The following is a 10,145-nucleotide window of genomic DNA, read 5'->3' on the forward strand; positions in this document are numbered from 1 at the left end:
TCAGATTACTGGATCAGTTTATTGTCTAGTTACTGCCTCAAACTGGCTCAATCACAGATGAAGACAGTCAACCAGTCCTGCTCTAATCCCACTCCTTACCCCACTCCTGCTCCACTATTATCCTGCTTCTCACCTCATTCCAATCCTAACCCTATCCCATATCCAATGCCATATTTCAGTAACTAAAATGTGCAGTTCACTTTGTGGTCAGGACTATCAATAAGAGGTTATTATTGGATTTTCTTTGTTGGAGAACGCTGAGTATTAAACTAGCTCTGACCATCAGTTCAGTGGCTGGTAACAATTATAACAAGAGCAACTGTATCAGAAATGTAAAGTTTAGATCCATAACGGTGTTATAAAGATCCAGCAACCGAGCTTTGCAATGGATTTGATTCAATGCAAACAGAAAGCTAATTTCAAAATTCAAATAGATACATTGGAACTCATGGTAAAATCTGAGTGCAAGAAAAGAAAGGCACTATGTAACATCTCTTCTGTAAGCTACTGTGTTATTGTATTGTCAACTTACCAATTTACTCATGTGACTACTTCTGAGTATGAATGTTGCTGGATCAGAAATAAGGCAGCCTGGTTGAGTGACTGCATTGTACTATATGAGCTCCAGTTTATGTAATACACTGCTATCAGTCACAAGTAGGTGTTGCAGTGCTTTACAGAAACTTTTCAGCACGAGGGATTCGAAGGGTATAGGAACCAAAAAGAACATCATCTGAGTAAACTGTTGACTGTGCACACAAATGGAGAAACAGACTTAAAATGGGAGATGGCATTCAGGCCTTGATCTGAATTTATTTTAAATGGGTCCAGTTGAGGATTCAGGATCTTTTCTTTATGACTTCACCATGAGGTAGTTGCAAGACTAACCTGAGCCACAGCCACCTGTGTCTGTTGCTGCTGCTGTAAAAGCTGGTGTTGGAGCAGTTGCAAGTGGTGTTGGGATGCCAGTGGAGTAGGAGAGGAGCACTGACTGCTGGGAGATCGTGGCAGCTGAGCTGACAAAACAAAAGGACTTCCACTCTCAGGATCCTATAGAAAATAAAAATCAGGAACATTTCATTTGACGTTATCCATTTCAAATGAAACATGTTTAAAACAAGGCTACCTAAACAAAATTCACTCAGTCTACAGATATCCCCTGCTCTCCACATCTCCCAAGATTGTTTTCTCTCTAGTTGTCAAGGCAACATCTTATCTAGAAAGCAGGATATTGCTGTCCCCACCACTTCAACGAGACCAAAATATTCCACGCTGACAGTCTGTTTATCCTCTGGTATCAGTGAACCATCCCCCATTATCACACTTGTATTCTTTCTTTATCTAATTAACTAATGTGTCATATCTAAACTGCCGCTTCTTAGCAAACTATCTCAAAATTACTTACTAATTGCTGAATGTCTAGATCAGGTAACTGTGATTGCAAACCCTCCAAAATCAATACCATCTCTCATTAATGTACAATGGCATTACTATTGCTGAGACATACTGGTGGGTCACCATTGACCAGAAACTGTGGCTACAAGAGCAGGTCAGAGGCTGCAGTGAGTAACTCACCTACTAACTCCCAAAAATCTGTCCACCATCTACAAGGCACAAGTCAGGAGTGTGATGGAATACTCCCCATTTTCCTGACAAGTGCAGCTCCAACAGCAACAAGAATCTTGACAGTTTCCAGAACAAAGCAACTTGGTTGGCACCCCATTCACCAATGTTGACATTCGTTCCCTTCAGCAGTAAGCACAATGACAGCAACGTGTGCCATCCAGAAGATGCACTGCAGCAACTCACCAGGGCTCCTTTGACAGCACCTTCCAAACCTACAACCTCTACCACTTAGAAGGTCAAGAGCATCATGTGCATGGGAGCATCACCCCCTGCCAGTTCCCCTCCAAGCAACACACCATCTTGACTTGGAAAGACATCACCATCCCTTCACGGTTGCTGGGTCAAAATCCTGGAAGTCCATTCTGAGCATATCTACACCACAAAAACAACAGCAGTTCAAGAAGGGAGCTCACTACCACCTTAAAGGCAGATCTCTTGATGCTCACATCCCATGAATACTTTTACAAAATGCTGTACTTTGCACCTGTCCTGTGACCAAAAAATCTGGTGGAATGAGTATACATTCCTATCCACGAGTTACTGCCTATAAATAGTGTGATAAGTGACATCATGGACTTGATCCAATCAATTGAATTTCCAGAGGAAATGTTCCACAGTTGACCCCGTCCCCAACAGCATTTTCCCAGAATCTGTGTCTAACTCTTTATGATATGCTAGGTTCCGAAGTAGACAACATTGGACCAAATTAATGTGAGTATAATGAACATAATATCCATATACCACATGAAGGGAAAGGAATGTCTATACTTCTAATGCAAAGGGTAGGGTTTTGGTGTGATACATTTTTCTTTATGTTCTGAAGATGGATTACTGGGCCTGAAATGTTGACTCTATTTTTTCTCCACAGATTCTGCCAGAGCTGCTGAGTATTTGCAGCAATTTCTCTTTTTGCTTCCGATTTCCAGCATCTGCAATTCTTTGCTTTATTTACATGTTCCAAGTGGACATCCCCATTGAGGTACATGGACCCACTGTTAACAGAGATTTGAAAATCACTGCACTTCTGCTAACATCTGACTGTAACAGTGCTGGAATATTAATGCAGGATAAGGTTCTAAGGACTTGTAATACACTGTCAGTGAAACCATTACAATAATAAACTGCACAGACAGTATTGATCTATTAGAGTACAAAACAACTTAATCTTGCTCTAATTAGTGTGTGATATACATGGCCCATATGATTTCTAACTCACTTGCTTGGATGTCTAAATTGCAGCAACACTTAATTTCGTACCAGCCAGGGGAAAACAGTCTATGTAACTGACAGCCCATCCACTGGTCTAACATCCCACCTCCTTCATTACTGGATATATCATGGCTGCAGTGTGTACCATGCACAAGATATGATGCAGTAACCTGCCATGGTTTCTTCAGCAACTCTTCCAAACCTACAACCTCTGCCATCTAGATGAAGATTAAGCTAAAGACCAGCTAACTTAACTTACTGGCCTCATTGTTAATTAAAAATGTTTCTCTCCAATCAATTATTGGCAAGTATCTTTTATCAAAAACTGCTTTGAGAAAACCAGCCCATTTCAAACCTTCCTGCCTTTTACAAAGTGTATTCTATTTACACTATGGCAAGTAGCATTAGCAAGAGAGGAACAGACCCAGTGTAAATACAAGAGAGACAGGAAGCAGTTTGGTTTATTTCCAACACCAGGACTGCAGCTTGGCCATTATCTGAGAGTGAGAGAGCCCCAAACAACATCCTTGGGGGTTTAGCCATGATTCTCTATTTCACCCACTGCCCAGAATGGAAATCCAAACAAACAATCAGGGCACACTTTCCCCCCTTTTCTGATGAAGGGTCTAGGCCCGAAACGTCAGCCTCTCTGCTCCTATGATGCTGCTTGGCCTGCTGTGTTCATCCAGCCCTGCACCTTGTTGTCACACTTTCCCTGGACACAGTTTACAAAGCAGAGGAATGTCCCAACTTGGAAGTGAAAATTCAGGTTTACAAGCACATGCATGCGGATTACATTTTGTACTATCACCAGAGTAGATTTGATAACCAGAACTTGCAGGTACCATGCTTGATGCTGCTTAAATCCCATTGCTTTCTACAAAGATCCTGCTCAATGTGTTTCCTATGGTAAAATATTCCTGTCATCAAAATGCAGCACCTTCTCTTTGAGTGGGAGTTTATATAATAAGGGTACTTAACAAAAATTAAATACTTTTATTTCTAAGTACTTGCTGGATTTCATATCAAACATGCCATTTTAGAACTGAACCTAAACAGCTTTTGATGTAATAAATTATTAATGCAATGTCAATCAACCTCTCTGATTCAGAAAGGAAACAATTTAAACTCTTTAATTACATTCTTACGTTGAATCAACTGTTGCCGATTGTCAATTTTAAAAGGTTATGATTCTTCTTATTTAGCCTTTCTGTCACTTTCTTCCCTCTCTAATCTTTCTCTCATAATTTTTCTGTCTCTAGACAATTTAATATTGAATTTGCCCCTTTAATCCATATTTTAATCTGTTTTAGGGCGACATTGTGGCTCAGCGATTAGCACTGTTGCCTCACAGCGCTAGGGACCCAGGTTCAATTCCAGCCTCAGACGACTGTCTGTGTGGAGTTTGCACATTCTCCTCATGTCTGCGTGGGTTTCCTCCGGGTGCTCCAGTTTCCTCCCACAGTCCAAAGATGTGCAGGTTAGGTAGACTGGTCATGCCAAATTACCCATTGTGTCCAGGGATGTGCAGGCTAGGTGGATTAACCATGGGCAAGGCAGGGATAGGGTAGGGTGGGATGCTGTTCAGAAAGTCAGTGTGGACTTGTTTGGCCAAATGGCCTGTTTCCACACTGCAGGGACTCTATGACAGTTCTCCATTTCATTCCAAGCTTCAAATCTTTTTAACTGTTTTGCTGCTGGAAAAGGTGAGGTAAAAGGCCCAAATTCATGCATTTTTGATACACAAAACATGTTGAAGCCACCTTAGGTCATGCAATAATCAAACATCTCTGTTATATGAAATAGGTGTTCAGAAGCTAATTTGGTTACCTTGCAATGCAGAGCAATTTTTTTTTAGCTTCTTCTGCAGCCTGAGCCATGGCTCACAACACGATCATAAATTTGAGTTCTTTTTCCAGTTCCAGAAAACAGCTGCAGGTCACTGAGAGAACAGCTGAGAGCAAAAGTGTTGAACACTCCCTTCATCCCAAGACTTAGCTGAGGTGCTAGCTTGACACTCCAATCAAATTGGAACTCCGAGGATCAGTAGGCTGCGCAATACATTGCATCTGCAGCTTGTCAGAGTTTCGAATCTCTGAGTTCATTCTCCATTCCGCAACCAAAATGGGCCTGAACTAGTGTGTAGATCAATACAGAACTCAGCTCAGATAATGTAGATTTGTGGCACTTTGACGCTACAAGGTCGAATTAATATGTAAACACAAGAGGCAGTGGTTGGTTCATTTAGAAATAGTTGTCAATCAGGCCAAAGAGCAGAGTCCTGATTTTCATTCTGCATGGCCAATCAAGAGCCTACAGGTTTGTGATTCTGAACATTATATTTTTGGGAGTATATTTCTATCCTGTTGCAAATAGCTGTTTTTGTACTTTTCTTCCCCCACGTATAGCACAACAAATTCTTCCTTAAAGTTCCAAAACGGCTGACTGGAAAAGGCTGTTACCTGATTGGTGAATTCTGAATACATTAGAAAATACTCTACTGAAGTCCACAATGCGCACGACTTTAAAGAGGAAAATGTCCAAAGCTGTTGAAATCAGGTATATGCATATGTGTGAAGACAGCAATTGGCATGAGGTTTGCGACAAAAGAAACCTGTACTATTCCTCCCCAAAACCCTGATATAGGACATGTATTTCAATTCACCATATTCTTCCCTTCATTGACGCTTGGCAGAAATATAATGCAGTCTCCAAACAGTTAACAATGTCATTTTACCAGCCTCATTTTGTTTTAACTTTCAGTATTATGAGCTTAGAAGGTACTCTCTAGTACCATTACAAATCATAGCAAAGGAAGACAATAATTATATCTGAAGATTAGTCAGCCTGCTTAATGAAAGTACCTGATATTTTCTCTCTTTAAGAGTTTGCGCTGCGTTAATGATTTCCAGTTCACATGGCAACTCACTAGTGCTGTGAGATTCCACCTCCTTGCCCATAGCCCCATTCTGCTTTACTCCAGGGAACTGGTGACCTGTTTAAAGAAAGTGGGAAGATTGAAGTGCTGAAGAGACTGATTCAATCTATGAGTACTGGTGACACTTCCAGTTACAATTACTCGTACCGAATACTTCGAGAGAAAAAAATGGGTTCTAAAGCACCAGAAAATAGCTTATTCAGCACTATGTTGGTGTTTATGCTCCACATTGGCTTCCTCCAATCCTTCTTCATCTATCTTATATCCCTTTCTATCCTTCTATCTCTTTCTCCCTTGTCATTATTTAGTTTACACTTAAGTGCACTTTTGCCATTCATCTCAATGATATGGTGGGTCAGTGGTCAGCACTGCTGCCTCACAGCACCAGGGACCTGGGTTTGATTCCAGCCACAGGCAACTATCTGCGTGCAGTTTGCACATTCTCCCTGTGTCTGTGTAGGTTTCTGCCGGGTGCTCCGGTTTCCTCCCACAGTCCAAAGATGTGCAAGTTAGGTGGATTGGCCATGCTAAATTACCCATAGTGTTCAGGGATGTGTGGGTTAGGTGTGTTAGCCATGAGAAATGCAAGGTTACAGGGATTGGGTAGGGGGATGGGTTTGGGTGGGATGCTCCTCGGAGAGTCGGTGTGGACTTGTTGGGCCGAATGGCCTGTTTCCACACTGTAGGGATTCTAAGGAACTATTCTTTGAGGTAGTGAGTTCCACATTCTACCTATTTAGTGGATATAGAGTTTCCTCTTGAATTTCCAAATGGATTTTTTAGTGACTATCCATATGGATAGTCTCTAGGTTTGGGTTACTCAGCAATGGAAACATCTCCTCTACACCTACTCGATCAAACTGTTTTCTTAACTTAATTACTTATATGAGATCACCCCTCAGTTTCTCCCTTTTATTGAGAGGATAAGAAAAGCTCCTAATTCTTCGGACTTGCCTTGCTGTTATAACTTCACAATTACAGGATTATTCTTGTAAATCCTTTTTTGTAACTTCTCCTTAACCTCAATATTCCTTCAATAATATGGAGGCCAGAAAAGTGCTTCATGTGTGGTTTACACAGTAGTTCAACAACATTTATCAGTTCAGTTTTTACAATAATAATGATACTCTGCTTCTCAATCACCATTTGGAAACTGCTGCTGCCATCTTCCAGAAGCATTTTTCCTTTCTGTTAACCCCACAACACTAAGCTACACTACATTTCCAAAGTACAGATGCTGTGCAGCAGCTTGACACATCTGAAACCAGCCGCTAAAATTATTAACATTAGTTCCACTCCATCAAGTGATTCTGGCAACACTACACTGGCAGCTACATCTGCCTGATAAACCTCGAGGTAGCTCCCACTGGGGAGGGTTATGTTGGAAAAACTGACTTTACCTCCAGTGTATTGTTCTTCTGTTGCTTTGTCACTTGCACCATCCGCCTGCCCATCTGCATTTTCTTTAGCATGCTGTAAACTCAGTTTATGACAGACCTCAAAGGCCTGCCCTACTGTACGAACAATTCGCATTGCTTGGCTCTGAAGCAGAAAGAACAGTGAACTGTAGATACTTACAAATCATCCAGACAAAAAAGTGCCTTAAAATGTTGCTAGATTACTAGTATTTTACATAGCATCTTAAAGGAAAACTGAAAAAGACCTCAAGATCCTCCATGGAGAGTAATATTTTTCATGTCACTATTGGTACATTGACAAACTTCACATGATCTGAATTTGACTGCATTGCAAATATATTTGATTCCATTGTCTATTGTTTTAATTATAAGAGTGCACTGCATTCTAACAGAACTGGGTGAAGAGGTCCTCCACTTCAAAGCTAGGCCAGTTAGTGGGGTGGGTTTTGTCCGCTTTCTGCTAGAGTGCTGCATGATATAGGTATCAGTCCAGCAGTAGCTGAGGTACACTGTTGGGTTGGACTTGTTCATTCAACTTTAAAAAAAAAGCGGGAAGCACAGTTCACACATCAAGAAAGGCAACCTAGACAGAATCTTGGTGAACATACATCACATTTATTAAAGATAGAAAAGGCTTTTCAGCCCAGCAGGCCTACTCTAGTGTTAATGCTTCTGAAGGGTCTCCTCCCACCTTGCTTCATCTCACCCTGTCAATATTTCCTTCTATTTCTTCCTCACTCGTGTTTATTTAGCGTCCCCTGTAATGCATCTATATGATTCATCTCAATTACTTCGTGCAGCACAGATTTCCACATTTTAACTACTCTCTGAGAGCAAAAGCAGTTTTTCCTGAATTCCTGTTGGATTTATTAGTTACTGTATTAAACTGTGGCTACGAATTTTCCAAAATGGTCCACCCTATCAAATGCTTTCATAATTATAACGACCTCCATGAGGTCAGCTCTCAGCTACCTCATTTTTTTAGGGAAAAGATCCCCATCCTGTTTTCTCTTTACTGACTTTCAATATTGGAATCTGACTACAGCAACAATGAAAGGAGTTGTTTTTTGGGCCACTTCTGTTCATGAAAATGAATCCGTGTTCCACGCTGATTATAAGACACATGCATCTACCTCTCACAGAAAATACAAGAAAGGGTTCAAACCTTTTTCTTTGATTTAAACACATTGCATCGAAAAGTGTTGCTGATGCCATCCCTGGCAATATAGCTGAATATCTTTAAATCCTGGGAATCATGTGATACATAGAATATTCTAGAGACAAAGGGGAGAAAAGACACTAGTAATTAGTAACAACAGCATGTACTGTACTGAAAGGAAAACTAAAAGTACAAGCATTCACACGTTACTTTAACACCAGTAAATTGTAACGTGGCTCCCAGCTGAAATTAAATGCATTGGTGTTTCCCAATTCTCTGGTTCCAGCAGTTTAACGTGCAAAATGACCACATAATTGCCAACTTTAGGGTTCAGAAAAAAGGTTCAGGACATTCAGGTCTACAGCTATTTTTTTTCCCCAGTTGACATTAAAAAATCATTTGCTGAATGCAACATTTGTCATGCAAGTCGTAACTTCTGCAGCAACTTCGGTTATGTTCACACTTGGCAGAAAGCTGATGACCGCTGCCATTACACTGCAATGTACACAAAATGGTTTAGCTCCACACTCACAGCATTTGGCTCTGCAGCTCCTGACCACTTTGCTCTAACTTGTTGGCTCTCAAGCTGGATAAACATCTGTGTTTCATTATTTCTTGTAAGAACATACTTTCTTTCTCTAAGCCTGAGAAGCAGGTGAAGAGAAAAGCAAAGATATCGAATAACTAAATTCAAACAAGGTAGGAAATGCTTTGAGGTAAACTCTGAATGCCATTAAAACTGGTTCTTTGGAATCACATTTAAATGCTTATTGATTTTTCTTTCACTTTGCTTCAGTTCAAAGCATTATATGGCTCACAGAATTGGTCCAGCAATTGAACCCTTTCCTAATAAATTGGAAACCTCTGCCGTAGGGCTGGTTGTAATGTTTGACTTGAAATTCCCTGCAGAGAAATGCTAAGTTCAGTCAAGTGGTAAAAGTGATTGCCAACAGATCTTAAACTACGATCCACACAAGTAGATGCTGAGAAAATGATGTCCCTCATGGGGGACCCATAGAACTAAGGGTGTCGTTTCAGAATAAGGGGTGTCTCAGAGGGTCATGAATCATTGAAATCCTTTGTGCCAGAGAATAGTGGAGGTTGAGCCATTGAAAATATTCAAGTCTACATTGGACAGAATTTTGGTCTATAGCAGGGTCAGGGATTTTGGGGAACAGGCAGGAAAGTGGAATTGAAGCCTAGATTAGATCATCTATAATCTTAGTGAATGACACAGCAGATTCAAGGGCCAGAGATAGTAGGAACTGCAGATGCTGGAGAATCCGAGACAACAAGGTGCAAGGCTGGATGAACACAGCAGGCCAAGCAGCATCATAGGAGCAGAGAGGCTGACGTTTCGGGCCTAGACCCTTCATCAGAAAAGGGGGAGGGGAAGGGGGTTTTGAAATAAATAGGGAGAGAGTGGGAGGCGGATAGAAGAGGGATAGAGGAGAGGATAGGTGGAGAAGAAACAAACAGGTCGAAGAGGCGGGGATGGGGCCGGGAAAGGTGAGTGTAGGTAGGGAGTTAGGAAGGGGATAGGTCAGTCCAGGGAGGACGGACAGGTCAAGGGGGCGGGATGAGGTTGGTCGGTAGGAGATGGAGGTGCGGCTTGAGGTGGGAGGAGGGGATAGGTGGGAGGAAGAACAGGTTAGGGAGGCAGGGACGAGCTGGACTGGTTTTGGGATGCGGTGGGGGGAGGGGAGATTTTGAAACTTGTGAAATCCACATTGATACCATTGGGCTGCAGGGTTCCCAAGCGGAATATGAGTTGCTGTTCCTGCAACCTTCGGGT

The 10,145-nt window shown here is 41.6% G+C and overlaps 1 protein-coding gene across 1 annotated transcript in view; it reads right to left on the reverse strand.

Annotated features, from left to right (window-relative positions):
* The window catches only part of LOC109930223 (capon-like protein), a 36,380-nt gene extending 27,947 nt beyond the window's left edge, over window positions 1–8,433 (reverse strand). The window contains exons 1-4 of the mRNA XM_048613690.1: window positions 8,357–8,433; window positions 7,174–7,315; window positions 5,700–5,830; window positions 889–1,050 (exon numbers count right to left, since the gene is read on the reverse strand). Coding sequence (XP_048469647.1) covers window positions 889–1,050; window positions 5,700–5,830; window positions 7,174–7,306 — 426 coding nt within the window. The 5' untranslated portion in view covers window positions 7,307–7,315; window positions 8,357–8,433. The remainder of the gene's footprint in view (window positions 1–888; window positions 1,051–5,699; window positions 5,831–7,173; window positions 7,316–8,356) is intronic.
* Window positions 8,434–10,145: the final 1,712 nt, after the last annotated feature.

The sequence above is a fragment of the Rhincodon typus genome, chromosome 28 (genome assembly GCF_021869965.1).
Source record: "Rhincodon typus isolate 14 chromosome 28, sRhiTyp1.1, whole genome shotgun sequence".
Lineage (NCBI taxonomy): Eukaryota > Metazoa > Chordata > Chondrichthyes > Orectolobiformes > Rhincodontidae > Rhincodon > Rhincodon typus.